At 55.7% G+C, this 18,415-nt stretch overlaps 1 protein-coding gene across 1 annotated transcript in view; it reads left to right on the forward strand.

Moving 5' to 3' along the window:
* Positions 1-18,099, forward strand: part of LOC122380627 (sortilin-related receptor-like) — a 29,151-nt gene extending 11,052 nt beyond the window's left edge. The window contains exons 4-26 of the mRNA XM_043363958.1: positions 304-537; positions 1,248-1,385; positions 1,771-1,916; positions 2,837-3,053; positions 3,389-3,574; positions 4,018-4,288; positions 4,577-4,769; positions 5,350-5,577; positions 7,106-7,292; positions 8,156-8,388; positions 8,746-8,971; positions 10,662-10,814; positions 11,553-11,736; positions 12,044-12,708; positions 12,921-13,143; positions 13,746-13,946; positions 14,293-14,450; positions 14,924-15,018; positions 15,346-15,548; positions 15,868-16,076; positions 16,502-16,751; positions 17,210-17,526; positions 17,879-18,099. Of these exons, the coding sequence (XP_043219893.1) occupies positions 304-537; positions 1,248-1,385; positions 1,771-1,916; positions 2,837-3,053; positions 3,389-3,574; positions 4,018-4,288; positions 4,577-4,769; positions 5,350-5,577; positions 7,106-7,292; positions 8,156-8,388; positions 8,746-8,971; positions 10,662-10,814; positions 11,553-11,736; positions 12,044-12,708; positions 12,921-13,143; positions 13,746-13,946; positions 14,293-14,450; positions 14,924-15,018; positions 15,346-15,548; positions 15,868-16,076; positions 16,502-16,751; positions 17,210-17,526; positions 17,879-18,034 (5,073 nt within the window). The 3' untranslated portion in view covers positions 18,035-18,099. The remainder of the gene's footprint in view (positions 1-303; positions 538-1,247; positions 1,386-1,770; positions 1,917-2,836; positions 3,054-3,388; positions 3,575-4,017; positions 4,289-4,576; positions 4,770-5,349; positions 5,578-7,105; positions 7,293-8,155; positions 8,389-8,745; positions 8,972-10,661; positions 10,815-11,552; positions 11,737-12,043; positions 12,709-12,920; positions 13,144-13,745; positions 13,947-14,292; positions 14,451-14,923; positions 15,019-15,345; positions 15,549-15,867; positions 16,077-16,501; positions 16,752-17,209; positions 17,527-17,878) is intronic.
* The last annotated feature ends 316 nt before the right edge of the window (positions 18,100-18,415 follow it).

Here is an 18,415-nt window from a genome sequence, read left to right on the forward strand (position 1 = left end):
TGAAATGCGTATGTTGCCCGTTTGGTGGAGGCTCGCCACTCGCCAGCGCTTGTCATGCCATTGAATGACTTCCGCTCTCGTATGGTTTTGCAGCCAGCCCGCTATCAATGTTAGCTGGGAAGGGGGCGGGTTTTCCGAATGTGTCACTGTACTGTGGTTCTCACCCCACCGCAGTATCATGACCGTGGCGCAATGCGTACACTGTACAACCCAGCCTTCCTCTTTCCCTTCACCCAACCAATACAGTCCGTCATCCCACCCATCAGTAACACCCCGCCACCTGACCTCACCCCCTACCCTCAGCTATGGGCCAGCGACACGTTCGGCGCCTCGTGGCACGTGGTGGAGCAGTACGTGGCGTCGTACACGTGGGACGCGGCCGCCGACCCGGCCGTGCTGTACGTGCACCGGAGGCAGCCGGAACGGCCGGGCGTGGTCCGCTCGTCCACCGGTCTCTTCCTCAACTACACCACAGTGGCAGAGGATGTGGAAAAGTTCACCATCAAAGAGGACTTCCGGTTCGCCGTCCGCCGGGTGGTGAGTGCTGAAGGGGAGAGAGGGGGTGAAGGGACATGCTGAAGGGAAGAGAGAGGTGGTGAAGGGATATGCTGAAGGGGAGAGATAGAGGGGGTGAAGGGAGATGCTGAAGGGACAGAGAGAGAGAGGAAGAAGTAACACTAGGTCACCATGGGACGGGACGGGGAGATGGCTGATTTTTGGGGAGGTAGGTAGACAGTGAGATGGCATACACGCGGGATGCGCGTATTGCGTAATCGACAGCTATTCTGTGTCATTCTTCGATGTCTTGACTCATAGAGCGCGGTCCGGGCGCGGCGGTCCGCTTTAGTGCGCTGTAGTACCACGCTGTCTGTCATTGTTGACTTTTGGCTCGGTGGAGGCGAGCTGACACACCCAGTGGAGTGCAGCCCCCTCTACGACGTTAGGGTTCCGGTCACGTGACGAACTGTTGGTTCGTCTGCGTGGGCTAGATGATCATAGCTAGATGCTCATTAGATTACTAGATGTTCGTAAAGGTGCCGATTAAATTTATCGTCGCTCAGCAAATGTATGTTTTTTATGCTTGCTCGAGTAAACTGGTGAGCTTCAACGGTTAGATGACTCAACTCAAATGTTTGTGAGGGATGAAATTCACTTAGGAGACCGAGGGACGTTTGACTATCTCCCATGCCTCGTCGTCCACGCTGTCGCTCTCTGCGTTCCTGCGGTAACTCCTCCTTCTCTTGCAGAGACTGCTGGGCTCGCACCAGTCGGACGGCACGCTACAGCTATGGGTTAGCCACCGCGGGGATCCGTTCACAAACGCCCAGTTCCCGGCCGGTCTGCGCGCTATCGACTACGAAGTGGTGGACGTTAGTGATGATCAGGTGAGCGCATCATCGCCGGAGGTGATGGGTGGTGCTGGTGGGGAAGGCATGGCACTCGGCAGCTACTCTGCTGAATGAGCGGAACAGGACATTTTGGACGGCGTTATCAGATTACGTTCGAAGTTACGTTCAAAAAGTACGTTCAGCGCTATCAGAACGGCTCTCTTACTGCAGAGGTGGGTTTCACTGTTGCGGCAGACCTATCCCAACGACCACCTTCGACTATCTTAGGCTAAACATTGTGGTAGCTCTACCCCCAAGATGGTTAGATTACCTACCGTCATTGACAGCTCTTCCTCAATGACCACTACCACCAACAACTGCAGTGATTGTATCGTAGTAGCGTCCTAGCCCCTATGTACTGACTACCGTCATCTACCGTCAGGTAATGGTGGCCGTCATCCACAACGCCACCTCGTCCAGCTTGTACGTGTCGGCCGTGCCGGACAAGCGCGGCGTGCGCTTCTCACTCTCACTGGAGAACGTTCTCACGCACAGCACCGGAAAGACGTTCGCCGGATCGTGGCTCAGGTGAGAAACTGGTGGACGCTGATGGGAGCTGGGCTTTTGGGTTCGAATCGGTATTATTGCAGTGGTATCATGTGTAGCTTATGTCTTGCAAGATGCTTTGTTCTTGTGCCTGTAAAACCTCATTATCATATTATTTGTATTCCAATACTTTTTATATCTTTTCTACTAATTATATCGCTATTTTCTTTCGCCTTTTTGCTGTATAAGGCTCGTCAGTAGCCCTAGCCTTACCTGATCGAACTAATACACCCGTCGGTTTGATGTATCGATGCCGCAAATTGGTTTCGTGCCCGGTGGTGTTTTTCGACACGCGAGCTGCGGCAGCCGTCGACATATGTTGTAACACCTGATTGCGCTCACAGCGTGAGTCACAGTGCAGAAGCGGCGTACAGTCACCTACCGCGGGTACCTAACGGTCGCTGACGCGGCTTGGTACTGGGGCGCTGTGGTCTGTTTTTACCGGGCTCGGCTGTAGCTGCAGCCATTCACTCGCCTCGGGTGCATGTTTTGTTCACGATTTGCAACTGCGTACAGCAGCGAATATTCGTCACGTGTTTCGTCACGTGTCACGTGTCACGTGTTTTTCGTGAATCATCCTCACGAATTCTAAGCGAATCCTTGTTTTGAGACGAATAACAGCTTTTTCTAGGACATGCTTCACTTGTCCACCCGCCCTTTGGCGCACCCTAATTTGCAGACAGACCGCGGGCATGCCTACTCAAGGCTACTTTACTAATACCTAACTGACAAGGATACATACTGACGTGCCTACTGATGGAAAAACATATGGAGTGTTTGTTGCGCCGATCTGTCATACCTGCTCTAGCCATGCTACGGATCGACTGTCCCCACATATTCTCCCTTGACCATTTGCCCTTCTCTCTCCCGTCTCCCTGACCAGCTCCCTGTCTCCCCGGCAGTGTGGTGGGCGGCGACTTTGTGGACGTCCACCGTGTGAGCGGCCTGCGTGGCATCTACCTGGCGTCGCGGCTGCCTCCCGACTATGACGGCCAGCAGGCCAGCCGGCTGGGTCCCGAGCACGTACTGACGCTCATCACGTTCGATAAGGGCGGCCGCTGGCAGCCGGTGTCCCCGCCGACAGTTGATGCCACTGGTGTGCCGATACACTGCGAGAAGGTGGGTAACGAGTCGACACACGTCATACCTACTGTAGGACGTGCCTATCCACTGCGAAGAGTAGGTGACGGTATAAAAACATCCGCGTCGGCACGAATTTGTCGCGTCGGCGCAATCCATGCTGTGTTTGCTTCAGGGTGGTACGGTAGAGTTATGCATTCATGAACGTACTTAGTGCCAAAGTCTATACTATCTGTGTTTGGCTATTTCAATTTTCTTACCGCATACTTGTCTTGAACTGTTTCTCGAATCTCGGCCGTTGCTGATTGTTTTGTCTTTTGACTTCCATTTCCTACTTTCTGACGCCCGTTATCGCCGTCTCTTCCCCTCCGCAGGCGGAGAACTGTTCGCTGCACATCTCCCAGGAGATGACCAACCTGTACCCGGGCACCAAGTACATTCCGGTGCTGTCGTCTTCGTCGGCCGTCGGGCTGGTGATGGCCACCGGCGTCATCGGCGACTCGCTCAAAGGCCACCCGTCGATCGTGCTCAGCCGCGACGCCGGCGCTACGTGGCGGCAGGTGAGGATAGGGACGGGAGGTGATAGGAGCGGACGGGTCGGCTAGGTGCGGGAAAAGAAGGAGAAGAGTCAGGAAAGGGGAAGGGTTTATAGACAGCTCAGGCTGTGTGCATGACACGAGATGGTTGAGCTCGGCATGGGAGCTGGAAAGGAACACAATGTGTGGATGTGATACTCGTTGCAGAAGTCCGATCGAAGGAAATCTACCTTGCTTGGTTTTTTAGTTTCTACTGCTGGAGTAAACCACTTTTTGACATCCTGACGGTTTCATACACTGACGGTGATGGTATCGGATGTTTCTACAAAGTGCAGTCGGGAGTTTCTTCCTGACCTCTGTTCTGCCTCTATCTGCCCCTTCCTTCCGCCGCAGGTTCTGCGCGGTCGGTTCCTGTACACGTTCAGCGGGTATCTCTCTAACCTTTGCTCCTCCTTCCCCTACCTCAGGTGCTACGCGGCCAGTTTCTGTACGCGTTCGGTGACCACGGCGGCCTGATCGTGGCCGTGCGGCGCTACAGCGAAGGAGGCACACGCGAACTGCTCTACTCGCTCGACGAAGGCATGACGTGGGGCCGCCACCTGTTCTTCACGGACGAGGTGAAGGTGTACAGTCTGCTGACGGAGTCGGGTGGCTCCGGCACCGTGTTCCTCATCTTCTGCGCGCGCATGGACCGCAGCGGCTGGATCTCGGTCCGCGTCGACCTGAGGTCCCAGTTCAGTGAGTGGCGCAAAGTGGACTCGTCCGAGTTGGTCTGGGCAACAGGGTTTGGAACGTGTTATGTTTTATACTTACCCAGCTTTGAATGTGTAGATTTTTTAAAGCTTTTATTAAGCGTTTATTAATGACGTGCGTCGAATGGAAACCATTAACACCAGCTTACCATTAATGTCCTCTGCAGGCCATTAATTACCCAGCCGCCCTAACAAAGCTGCAGCCTCGCCCTGCCTCCCTGTAAATGCTGCCTACCTCTTTCACATTTCCTGACCTAGCGTGTGTCCTGCGCAGGACACAACTGCACGCAGGACGACTACAAGCTGTGGACACCGCGCGGCCGCTCGTCGGGCCGCGGCTGTCTGCTGGGTCGAAAGGAGACGTACCGACGCCGACTGCCGCACCAGCGCTGTTACATCGGGGAGGGCGGCCGCGAGCCACTGGTCTCTGTGGAAAACTGCGCCTGCCTGAGAGACGACTACGAGTGGTGAGTTAGCTACGGGAGGGTTCAAAGGGGTGTGGTTGTGTATTACGTGTCAGGGTCACTACTTGTGTTTAGGTCTGTGAGAAGGGGATAACTAGGACTGTGGTGAGCGCTTATTGGAGTGATCACAGGTGCGGCTTCGAAGGGTCAGCTCCGTGGGAAGAATCACGGATCACGAGGTGTCCCGGCCGCCACCGGGCCGGGACGGGATCGAGCTGATAGGTGTGATTTTTAGGCCTGTCGATGTGGCTGCTGAGGCTGGCAGTGTTTGGTCTGTGGTTTAGGCGATAACACGCTGGTTGATAGTTGCTACGAAATGAGTTCGATACGATGTTATCACTTGTTTTCGGATAAGGAAGTCAACAGCCATGACGTGAGCTGTTTGTGGTCAAAACAGACGAGCTTGGGCACATTGTCTCAGGTGGTAGTATTTTTTGTTCCGGATTGTTGTGTCTATACGATTCTCGATTTGTATTCTTGTAGACCTGCTCTGGCGATGTTTAACTTGATTTTCTACCTTGCTGACTGGCTGTGATCGGGGTTTCTCTGACAGTCCTGGCTCACCTCCCTCCCCTCTCGGCAGCGACTTTGGATACAAGGAGTCAGCCGTGGGCGCTACAGGTCGGACGGCCACCTGCGTCCGAGACCCAGAGGTGGCCCGACTTCCGCCCGCCTTCGACCCCACCCAGTGTCCCGAGGGCTCCTACTACAACGTGTCGCGGGGCTTCGTGCGCGTGCCTGGCGACACGTGCCAGCCGGGACCCGTGGCGGCTGTGCTGTTTGAGCCCGACCCGCGGCCCTGCCCGGTCAGGTGAGGGAAGGGAGACGGCTAGCCGGCACTCGGCGTTGACGGGTAATGGTGTCGGCTGGCTTGTCTGTTGTCTGTTTTCTGTTGATAGTTAGCCGCTGAGCTATTATATTAGGGCTCCGCCGCATACTACGGCCTTTTTTTAGTTTGACAGCTGGTGTTTCTCTAAGCTGCCATGCAGTGTCTTGACTTATGGACGTTGATGATGAGCCTTTTCATCGACATTGCAGTGAGGTATGATCAGATGATATGGTCTAACCTTTTCTGCACATTTAACCCTCGCATGTGTAGGGGGGGGGGGTCGGATGGACCCCCCCCATGGTTTTTCGCGAATAACTCGCGTAAAAAGCGGCCGATCGCGACGAAACTTTCAGTACCCTCGCATTGATCAATTTTACACCTACCCTGAAAATTTCATGACCCTGACCCAAATGACCTTTGACCTGTGACCTCTTTTCCGAGACCATGTTTGGCCGGAATCGCGATTTCGCGTATGTCGGCTCGCACTAGCCGCGTGTTTGCAAGCTTTTCGTGGTTTCAAACGTTCAAACATGTGATTTGATGTTACTCCCGTGTGTGTGTCAAGGTCACCTGAAGGTCAGGTCAGGTCATTGACCTTTGATGACCTCGGGTGACCTCGGGTCACTTTTTCGAGTTTTACATGTTTCTAGGCTAGTTTTTTTTTAGCTGAATTCGAATTTAGCAACCATTTGAACATTTACGAAGTAGTTTTGGTGACTTCGTAACATGTTACGAAGCTGTCAGAGGCGGTTGACACGTACTACGAATACCCGTCACGACGCCTACTGGTTGACCTGACCTGACCTGACCCGACCTGGTCTAAATGCTTCAAGACATCATCTGTGATCAAAACTAACACGATATTCGTGATCAGCACCCCGAAAAACCCCTTAGCAGCCACACTTTACGACTTTCTAACAGGTCCCGATTTTCCCGACTTTGGGTCATTGACCTGACCTGGAAGGTCAACCAATGACCTAGGACCTTAAAATTGGGTATCATCGGCTTCCTCTCGTCACGGGCAACACGCTCGTTTTTTCCGCGAAGCTCTAGCTCGATCAGGGGCCAAACGGCAAGGGGGGGGGGTCCAACCGACCCCCCCCCCCTACACATTAGAAGCTGGCAAACGCCGCACACATGCGAGGGTTAACATATCCACTTACGCAGCCGTGTCTGCCTTTCTGTGGTAGCTTCAAAGACTAGACTGTTCAAAGATTGTTCACTGTCAGTAGTCAGTACAGACAGAACCATCAAGCGGCAGCTCGACATCTCCGTAATTGCCAATTTCTGTTTTCCGGACCATTTCTTCCTTATATGAGTTATATCATTATGATATCATTATGTCCCACTACCCTCTCTCGTCTCTCGTGTTCTCTTGCGCCTTCTCCGTCCCCTATGCCATCCTCTATGGTTACATGTCATTCCACTTCTCTCCGTCTCCCGGCCTTCCTCGCTCTCCCTCGTCCTCCCTCGCTCTCCCTTTCTAACTGCCACTGCTCTGTGTCCCCAGTGAGATCTCCGACTTTCTGCTGCTGGCTCGCCGAGATGCCATCCTCCGACTGCCCCTGAAGGATGTCGAGAGTGGCGTAGCGCCGACGCCCGCTCCCCTCACTGGTATCGCTAACGTGGTGGCTGTCGAGTACGACAAGCGGACGGGCTGCCTGTACTGGTCCGACACCGCCTTCAAACACGTCATGGTGGGTGTCCGGGTGTGGGACGGAAGGGACGGGTGGATTTTATGGAGGGATTGGAATCTGGAGTGACGCTGGGAGTGTGTTTGAGGGGGGGGGGGGCGGAGGTGCGAAAGGTTTGCTGGTGGTGCTGGCTTTTGATAGGGAGGCCTAGTTGATAACATTGATCTGATGAGGAGCCAGGGTTGAACGTGCTGCAAACGTATTGGTTTCAAATTGAAGTCAAGTCTCCTTGGCTGGGTCCGTGTTTAAACTGTCATGGTCACCTGGTTGGCGATGTTCGTTATGACGAGTCGGATCTACCGGTACTTTCATTGTGACCGCCCTTACCGTAGTGACATCTTTCCATCCGTTCGTCCGTTCGCCCCGATAACGGCCGTGACGTTATATCCCGTCTGTCCGGCCCCCAGCCCGTCTCCTGTGACATTTGACCTCCGTCCGCCCCTATAACTGCCATCACCGTTCCGTGCTTCTATCCTCAGGATACCGAAATCCTTCTCCTCCACGCCGCAACCGCCCTCCGGGCTGGACAGACAACGTTATCTCATGCGGGCTGCTCCCTTGGAGCGGCACCGCTGCTCCCCAGGGAGCGCACCCCGTAGCCGGGTGCAGTGAGTGCCTTGGGGCTGGGTGGCGTGTCCTCTGGACGGACTCAGCCCCGTTGACTCACTAGGGTGCCTGCCCAGACCATTGTCTCCCCCTATATCCTATCATCCTCCCGGCTCTGAAATGCCCATTGGACCGAAAGGGCCTAACCCAACAAAAATAAATAAATAAATAAATAAATAAATAAATAAATAAATAAATAAATAAATAAATAAATAAATAAATAACCGTCATGAAATCTGAGCCCGTCTGTTCGCCCGCAGCGTCAGTGTATGGACGGCTCCGGTCAGGAAGTTGTCCTCAACCACAACGCGTCTACAGTGGAGTCCCTGGCGCTCGACTGGACCACGGGTAACCTGTATCTCACTGAGTCGGACACGGCGACCATTCAGCTGCTGCGTCCGGCCGTGCGGCACGCCGGTCACCTGCGCACCACACTGCTCGACAGGAGCGTGCTGGAGAACCCGCGCGGCCTGGCGCTCCATCCCACCAAGGGGTAAGTGGGCGTGGCACCTCGCCAAAGGACCACGGGGGAACAGGGACCTGACGCTCCGTCCCATCAAAGGATGGGTAGTAGTACGCCCCACCAAATGGTGAGACAGGATACACTACAACCATGGCGTTGTGTAGGGGCCTGCCGCTCTACTAACCGAAGGGCGAGTAGGTTAACTGTACGGCAGCAGGGGACGTAGGCGGGTCAGCTTCACCCCAGTGACGGGTGGTAAGATGCTTCGTTAGAGGTTCACTCCAGTAATTGTATCATGATATGCTTCTGAAGGTGACCCAGTCATAATTGTGGTCGAAGACTATTTTCTCATGTATTCAACTCGGCGCTTCTGTCCCTCTCCCCCAGGTACATGTTCTGGACGGACTGGTCACAGACGTCTCCGGGCATTTACCGCGCCTTCATGGACGGCACGGAGCCGAAACAGATCACGGGCCGCGGCCAGGTGGTGTGGCCGAACGGTGTGTGTATAGACTACTCCACCGACCGGCTCTACTGGGTGGATGCTAATCTAGACTACATCGCCTCGGCAGACCTGGACGGCTCCAACCGCAAAATACTGCAGGACAAGACGGTCAGTGACGCGCGGGAAGGGAGGTCATGAGACATGACAGGACGGTCGGAAAGGGACGCACGGGATGCCGGGGGGGGGGGGGCAGAGAGTTAAGAGCGTTGTTCAGAGCATATCTTTTAGTTCTCGGGTCACACAATGTGATAGAAAACTCGTATGCCAGTTTGAGCTGTTAGATTATTGCGTCAGGCAAGGGCGACAGCTGTCAAAGCTCTGTCCATATTCTGAAATTAACACGCGCACTGCAGCGGGTCTGAGCCGAACACGAACTGCAGGGGGGGGATTGAAAACAACCCCCCCTGAGATCTCAAAAACGGCGCAACGTAGCGACAAGCGGTAAACGGCGTTGGATAGGTTAAGATGAGATCGACAAGAAATACTAAGATCATTTTTGGGTCAGGTCAAAAACGAGGTCACCAGAGGTCACCGAAGACAAAATGTTACGATTTTCACAACAGGAATTTCGCGGTAGTTTTTCTTGAATAACTTGTCTTGCACACAAGACAGAGGATCGATTCGAACGCCATCGTTCTTAGCTCGTCAAGGCGCATCGAATGATATACATATAATATGATATGTATAATATGACCTCGAAAGGTCAAGTTGAAAATTTGACCTCAGGTCAAGGTCATGACCTGACCGAAATAGGTCATGTTGCATATCATTCGATCCGCATTGACGAGAAAAACACGATAAACGTCGAACGGAGTCTCTATCTCTACTCAATCTCAAGTTATTGAAGAAAAACCGCTGGTGACCTCAGGTGACCTAAGATGACCTGGAGATCACCTTCCAAAGGTCATAAGTGATATGTTTCGGTGAAATCACCAACAAGGACCTGTAATACTATGATCCTGAGCGTATTGAAGTCATAGGATGGCATTCAGAGTAAGTTGAAATTTTTCCCATTGACTTATAATGGGCCGGTCGCAAAAATGACCTGACCTTAGGTCATCGATATAAAAATTCCGAGATATACAAGTTGTAGCTCGTGATGACTTTACTATTTCCTGTGGGTTTCAAGATCATATCTCAACAACTGTGGGCTTGGTGGGATTGCAAACTTCGAAATTTACGTTTCGAGGTAGGGTCACTTGACCTGACCTGGTGACCTGACCATAGGTCACCTGGGGTCAAAATTTTTACTCAAGGTGTGCAAAAGTTGTGAGAACAGGTATGCAAAATTTGGCGGCGCTACGCGCCGCCGTTTTCTCGCAATTTGCGAAAAACCACAGGGGGGGGGTTGAAAACAACCCCCCCCCCCTGCAGTGCGCGTGTTAAAGTATCCCACATCTATCCTGAGCCTTGCAGCCTGACCCCTCCTGCCCCGTGCTCTCTACAAGAGTTATACAGCAGCTGCTGCAGACACCCGCTTTCTGAGCACTACTGACTTCCCCCAGCATTTCCTTCTGACTCCCCTGCTCCATGATGACTCCCGCCCCCCTACTGACCCCCTGACTGAATCCTACTAACTCCCCGCTCCCTACTCCCCACGGGAGTACAGGCGGCCACCCACTCTCTAAGGTTACACACCCCGCCGTCCCCTGCCTTACACAGGAGTACAGCGGCCACCCGCAGCTCTGAGCGTTACTGACCCCCGCCTGTCCCCTGCTCCCCAAAGTGAGTATGTACAGCAGCCACCCGCTCTCTGAGCGTCATAACTGACCCCGCGGCTGTCCCGTGCTCTCCACAGGAGTACAGCGGCCACCCGTTCTCGATCGCCGTTTACAAGGATATGATGTTCTGGAACGACTGGCGCATCGAGAGTGTACTCATGTCGGACAAACTGGAGCCAAAGCGGATCGTCAAGGTGCTGGAGGGCATGCCGAACGTGGTCAGCGTCCAGGTACGGCCTCCACTGGATGGGTGGTGCGGTGAGCTGCTGTCTGAAGGACAGGCCGGATTACTGGTCTGGAAATTTGGGCAGTAAAATATTGGCTGGGCGATAAATTTCGTTCTAATATGCTATCTTCTGATATAACAATTGTTCTACTGTCAGTGAATAATTGTGCTTTTTTAGGGTAGTCTTAGACTGGTATGTTCACGAGTTGCAGCGGGAGCAGTACCTTGTCCTTGCTATGATGTCCTGTTTCACCTGCTATGCTGTGTCACGTAAAGTAAGTCTACAAAATAAGTCCTCGTCGTATGCAGGTCACCAGTGAGCAGTTAGCGCCTGAGCGCTACTCGGGCGCCACCTGCCCGCATACGGAGAGGACTTATTTTGTAGAACTAACAGCTGTGCTCTGTGCTATGTCACGCGCTTTGTGTCGGCGTACGGGTGGTTAGTCATGGTGACGTGCTGCTCTGTGTCCTCATACCACAGGAGTGGACACAAATCGCACATTTGTGCCGTCGTTATCGCAAATAACGGCCGGCCGCTGGCAATCGCAAAACGCCGCAAAAAACGGCCGGCCGCCGCAAACCGCAAAACGCTGCAAAAAACGGCGTTTTGCGGTGAAAAAAACGCAAAACGTTTTTGCGGTTGCGGTTTAAAAACGCAAGGTACTGCGTGTATGTATGTGACGTCTGCCTGCCCATGTCTCCATCGGTGACATCGGTGACATCTCCCTGTTCCCCTCACCAGGTGTACGGCCAGCAGTCCCAGGAGGGTGTCAGCGGCTGTACCAACACCAGCTGCCCCTGGATCTGTACGCCGCGGCCGGCCGGCCGGCACCGCTGTCTCTGCCCGGACGGACTGAGCGGGCAGGGCGACAAGTGCCTCTGTCCCGGTGGTGGCACGCCCTTCGCCAACGGAACCTGTCCGTCAGGTGAGCGCGCCGCACGGCCGAGGATCGCGGGTCCGCGCAGCACGCTGATAGTAACCTGGCAAGGAACAGTTAAGTGTAAAATGTGTTGAAAAATCGCTCACGCATAGCGCCCTGGTATATTATTCATAAGTGTGTACGTATCTACCTAATTACTTTTGCTGAGTTTTATGGCACAGAGGCAGTGTTTTATATGCTATTTTGCCTACTCATTGGAGAAAAAAAGAATACGGTCTCTAGAAAATTTGTATGACTTCCGCAATTTCGCTATTTTGATCGTGCATTTATGCATCCGTTTCACGTGTTGCAGTGAACCTCGTGTGTCCGGAGGGCTTCTTCACGTGCGCCACCAGCAAGTTATGTATCAACCGCGACTGGATCTGCGACGGCGATGACGATTGTGGCGACGGCTCGGACGAGGCCGGCTGCGGCACTTCCACGTGCGCGCCGCTCCAGTTCCGCTGCGACAACGGCCGGTGCATCACCGGCTCGTGGCGGTGCGACTTTGAGGACGACTGCCAGGACGGCTCGGACGAGCGCGACTGCCAGTACCCCAACTGCACGAAGGCAGAGTTCCGCTGTGACAGCGGCCGCTGCGTGCGGGCCCAGTATCGGTGTGACGGGGAGGACGACTGCCGCGACAACTCTGACGAGCAGGGCTGCGCCACGCCGGCGCCGCCGCCCTGCGAGCCGCCAAGCTTCGCCTGCCGGTCGTCCAGCCAGTGCCTGCCGCCGGCCTGGGTGTGTGACGGCACGGCAGAGTGTCCTGATGGGGAGGACGAGGACCCGACGCGCTGCGCCAACCACACCTGCCCCAGCTGGCAGTGGCAGTGCGCCAACAAGCGCTGCATTCAGAGCAAATGGCGCTGTGACAACCAGAACGACTGCGGCGACAACTCGGATGAGGAGGGCTGCGGAGACGCCACCACCACGGCGGCGCCGACCACCGAGCCGGCCGTGCCCACATTCCCCACGGTACGGCAGAGCTGGGGCAACGTTACCCACGGTATCATGCCGCTTGATCTATAACCCCATGGTATCGCACGGTACTGGATTCATGTTGACTGCTGTCTAGTTTGTGCCCTCTCTGATATGTGACTGCTCTGATCAGTGTCCTCTCTGGTCCGTGTCCTCTGTGGTCTGTGTCCCAGCTCTGACCATTTCTTTTACCGCTGTCCGCTCCCCAGGCCCCGCCGACCGGCCAGTGCGGCAGCTCCAGCGGCCACCTGCTGCGCTGCGACAACGGACGCTGCATCCCCGTCTGGTGGAAGTGCGACGGCGCCGACGATTGTGGCGACAACAGCGACGAGCGCGGCTGTGACAGCGGCACCGAGCGGCCGGCCACGGGCTCGCCGCCGCCGCCGGTCGCTCCGACCACCTGCTCGGCCAGCCACTTCCGCTGCGACTCCGGTGAGGGCGGGGGCGGGGCGGCGGGGAAGAAGGGTGGTGAGGATTTGGAAAGGGTTGTACCCCTCTGTGCGCCGTATGCAGAAAAGACCTGTGAAAGGAACTGCCCGAAATGGACTCACCGGGACCGGAATAGGGACAGGAGGTCAGGTCTTACTCGACGAAACGTTGCTGAAGTTTGGAGTAGGGGCAGCGCGCATCCCTGCGCAGCGGAGGAGCTGTCATGGTACACGATATTCGGATACCGTTATCATTTGATTCTGGCCTGCAGTTGATCGTGTTAGATAACGGCTATAGTACGGTCTTCGACGTCACCCGTCATGAACTTTGGTTGTGTGACGGACTTATGACTGTGACAGGCAAGTGCATCTGGTCTGCATGGCTGTATGACGATCGGTGTGTAATGTGACGGTATGTGTGACTTTGTGACAGGCAAATGTATCTGGTCGGCGCGTCTCTGTGACGGTCGGCGTTGGTGTGTGACGATCTGCGCTGTGTGACAATAATTATGTCTATATGACAGGCAAGTGCATCTGGTCTGCGTGGCTGTGTACCGGTCAGGTGACGGTCGACGCTGTGTGACGGTCGCTATGACTTTGTGGCAGGCAAATGTATCTGGTCGGCCTGGCTCTGTGATGGCGACCGCGACTGCCCGGGCGGGGAGGACGAGGCCGACTGTGCGCACGCCGGCTGCGGCCACGACCACTACCGCTGTCTGCTCTCCGGAGAGTGTATCGGCCGAGAGAGGGTCTGCGACGGACGGCAGGACTGCGCCGACAACTCGGACGAGGAGGCCTGCCACTCGGGTAAGTACGGGTCTGTTCGAGTAAGGGGGGGGGGGGGCTGCTCGGTTAAGGTGGGCCACTCAGGTAGGTGTGGGGAGGGGCGGGGGGGGGGGTGCTCGGATAAGGTGGGCCACTCAGGTAGGTGTGTGCATGTGGGGGGAGGGGGGGGGGGGGTGCTCGGATAAGTGAAATGGGGAAGCTTCAAGCTGATCGGGTAGGATGGGACACTCTGGTAGGGTGAGCCATGTATTCACGTTGTAGTCACTAGGCAGCTTTCCTCAATACCGACCGGCGGTTTTCACTGCCGCTGCCGTGTGCACTATGTTCGCACTGTAACTGACCGCCCTCCGTCGTTGCCTTTCGACAGAGGGCGGCACCACGGTGCAGCCCTTCACCTGTCCCTCTGGGGACTTCCGCTGCGACTTCCACACCTGCCTGCCCTACTACAAGTACTGCGACGGACACCGAGACTGTGTCGATGGCTATGACGAGGTCAATTGCCGAGACGACAGCACCGTCTTCCAGGTATGCGGAGCGGGGGATTAGAGGTAGGGGGCTAACCTATGGGGGCGGATTTACCAAGGCACTGACTGACCTGACTGACTGATCTTATGAGGCCGGCTGGGTGACTTGACGAACCGGCTCGCCTGACTGACGGGACTAGCTCGACTGTGCACGTGAGGGGCGCAGTCCGGGCACGGTAGAGAATATCATACCATGGGGCTGGTTGAGCCAGGGTACGTGTATTTCTGTTTGTTGAAGTGGTAAGAGTGGGTAAAGGCAAGTGATGTGAGCGAGATAATTTAGCCGAGCGTTGATATTATTCAAGCATCGCCAGATGGTACTCTGGACTTTTGGTGACGCAATCCTGCTTTGCTGTGTTGTATCTCTTGCCGTGAAGTCAATTTTTCTTATGACGCCTCTCCGCTCGTTTCTCCCCTGATTTTTTTTTCTGTGTATCGCTGTGTGCGCCTCACCCCGACCTCTGCCGCCTTCAGGTGGTCAGCTACACACTGGACGAGGTGTCCAACAGCTCTCTGACAGTGCGGTGGCAGACGAACGCTCGTGGCGCCGCCGCCCTCACCAGACTCAGGTGAGACAGGCGCGTGGCTGCAGTCGTCCGGTCCACAGTGGGGGGGGTGTCTGGATCTCGCTGCAGTGGGGAGACGATAACGCAGAGTGACAATAGAGTCTACGACTGAATATTGGAATAAACGTTAGTATGTTACAAGGATTTCTGAAATTGGTTGATTCGGTGACCCTGGCGCCGACATCGTATACCAATGATAACTTCTGCTCACAATTACTAGTCTGGCCGCCTTTGCCCTTGTGTCTGCGGACTCTGCAGTCTGCAGAGTCCTGCCGTCACTATGCGCCTTGCTTACCAGCTGTGACCCTCTCTGCCGTTCTTTCTCTGCAGGTTCCTGCCATCAATATGCGCCGTGTACCAGCCCGGTCAGCCATGCCACTGGCTCAACATGACCTGGGTGGCAGAGCCCGAGTTTACGTTCGAACATCTGGAGCCCTACACTTGGTACAACATCACCGTGTTTGTACGTGCTGAGGGACGGCCGGACGTGTTCCCGGCGAGTCAGTACATCAGCCAGAGGACTGCCAGTGCCAGTGAGTGGGGAGGAGAGGGAGAGTGGGCGCCGGGACCCGAGATGGAGTGTGGTAGAGGTGAGCGCTGAGCGTATCATTTAATAGTTACATCGCATTGTTGGTAGGTTAGGGTAGCCTTGAATGATCGGAGAAATTACGAACATTTATTAGACAATTGACATGTTCCCGGGCTGCTCTGGTCTTCGACGGTTTATACAATGTTCTGTCGAGTTCGACGATGCTTTGACCTTATTGACTTGCCGATGGGGTTTCTGGACGTCCCCGTAGAACCCTCGCCGCCACCATGGTAACTTCACCACACTCCCTCTCGCCCCGGCAGAGCCGTCACCTCCGTGGCGTGTGAACGCTACTCAGCTGGACCACCACTCGATCCGCGTCTCGTGGCGGCCGCCCAAACACCTGAACGGCCGTCTGCTCAACTACCGGCTGTCACTGACGCCGCCGCAGCCGCCGCAGATGTTCATCACGCGCCACACCAACTTCACCGTGGTGCTCGACTTCCAGCCGGGCGTCGAGTACTCCTTCTTTGTGAGTGGGATAGACTTTCCAGACTGTTGTCGAGTACTCCTTCTTTGTGAGTGCGATAGGATTTCAACGAGGCAATAAGTACTCCTTTGTGAGTGGCCTTGAAAGACAGTGGCGGGCAGTCGACTTTCTTTGTGAGTGGGATAGATTTCCAGTACTCCTTTGTGTCAGTAGCCTCGAACGGACTGAGCCGGCTTTTCCCTGGAGGGAAGGTAAATCTGGCAGACAGGGTGGCGAGAATGTCTTACCGTGCTCCGGTGTCTCGGCAGGACTGACAACGGTGGGAATTAAAGGAAATCAGAGTTGAATCGTGCTAGACCGCCGTCTGGCTTTGACTGTCTTTATGTGACATATCTGACCCCTCTGTCTATCTCACGGCGCTCTCCTGTAACCTTCTGACTCCTCCGTCTTTCCCCCCGTCTCACCAGGTCCAGGCGGAGAACTCTGCCATGCTGAGCGAGCGCTCCCACTCTGCGTCAGTCGTGTTCGATGCGGACGCCGTGATCGCTCCGCTGAGCGAGTTCCGCGCGGTGCCGGCTGCGGACGGACATGGCCTGACGGTGCGCTGGCAGCCGCTGCCGTCGGCTGCGGGAGTACTGGTGACCTACCGACCGGCAGACAACCGACTGGTGCCCGCAGGAGAGGAGCGAGTCGAGGGGGATACACATCAGCTGGAGTGTGAGTAGGGGGAGCAAGCTTGGGGACGAAGGGGGCACTAGGGACAATTTGTTTCAGCTGCAGCTTGCACGGGAGGGAGGTATACGGGAGGAGGGGTGGAGTGAAACAACCAATGAATGTAGTCGTCAGAGAAGGGGGAGAGGGTTAAGAATGGCAAGATGACCTGAGCGCCGCCCTAGGAGCTCGCAACACTTCACTTATGTTTTGTGTGGACTGGTTATATTGTTTCGGTTGTATGCAGCTTCAATTTGATACCTTTTTGCTTTTTCTTCTATTCAGTATTCGTCTAGCTCCATCATCCAGACTCCTCAGTCCTCGCCCTCTGCTGTTGTGAAAGTCAGACGGTCCCGTGCCTGGGGTGTCTACCAACGACTTCCTTTGACCTACCTCCCTCCCCATCCACTGCCAGTGACCGGTTCGCCGATAGTGACCCTCCCCTCCCCTCCCTGTGCCGACAGTGACGGGCCTGTCGCCGGGCACCCGGTACGAGATCGTGGCCCGCGGCTACCGCGGCCGCTTCACGGGCCCCGAGTACGTGACAGTGGCGACCACGGGCGGCCGCCAGCTGGCTGCCGTGGCCAATTTCACCGCCGAGCTGTCGCCTCATAGCGGCACACTGGTGAAGCTCAGCTGGCAGCCGCCGCCGACAGAGGGCAGTGCCGGCGCCGCCGGCGGCTCGGCCATGCCGCTTCAGTACGGCGTGTTCTGGGGCACCTCGATGGAGCAGCTGTATGAGGGCGGCGTGCGCCAGCGCACTGTGGAGACCTCCACTCAGGTGGGTTGTCAGAGGAGCGCTCCGCACGGCGCTCTGTCACGGGTGGCTATCTTCCCATGACTCCCTACCCCTCTCCGGTGCTGCAGTGGCTCGTGCTCGCGGTCCGTGGCTGTTCTGACGTAGGTGACGCACTTTGTGACTGTTGGCCCCAGGTATCTGTCTGACCTCTAACCGCTCTGACCGCGCCTGTTCCGTTTCCAGTTGACCGCTCTGACCGTGCGTATTCTGCCTTCTGGACGCCGCTCTGACGGGGCCTGTTCTGCCCCCCCCCCCTGGTTGTCCCGCGCTTACCTTGTCTGCTAGTCTTCCCAATCCCATGCTGCCCCTTTGACTGTGCCTGTTCTGCCCCCAGGCAACGGGTCTGATGGCCTGCGAGGACTACCTGCTACTGGTAGCTGTGGTCGGACCGGACGGTACCGGGCTGCCCTCAGAGATCGGCGCGTCCGTACCAAGTTTGACGCGCACGCGCCGCCCAAAAACGTCACCGTACAGACGCAGCGCGGTCTGACGCTCATGATGCGTGTCAGGTGGGAGGCCAGCTGTTCAGTGGTGGAGCGGCCCGTCGGATACAACGTGAGTGGTCGGCGGCAGGGGCAGGAGGGAGGGGAAATGTGGTGCGGGGGTATGCCAAGAGATGGGCAGCAGAGGAGGAGACAGGCCGGGGGGATGGGCGGCGGGGACTCGCCTATCTTGGTGCTGTTTTGTAGCTGTCGTCACTTTACTTGTTCGACTTGTTCAATGAATTACTTATGGTCCATTAGATTGTTTCCTTTTGGTCAGATAATGAAAGGTTGGTGTTGACATACTATTGCACGATGTATGCTCAATTTGTCTATGCTGCACAATTACTTAACTTGGCCTTACCTGACCTGACCTGACCCGTGCGACT

This window comes from Amphibalanus amphitrite, unplaced genomic scaffold (assembly GCF_019059575.1).
Source record: "Amphibalanus amphitrite isolate SeventyFive unplaced genomic scaffold, NRLGWU_Aamphi_draft 000102F_arrow, whole genome shotgun sequence".
In the NCBI taxonomy this organism is placed as follows: domain Eukaryota; kingdom Metazoa; phylum Arthropoda; class Thecostraca; order Balanomorpha; family Balanidae; genus Amphibalanus; species Amphibalanus amphitrite.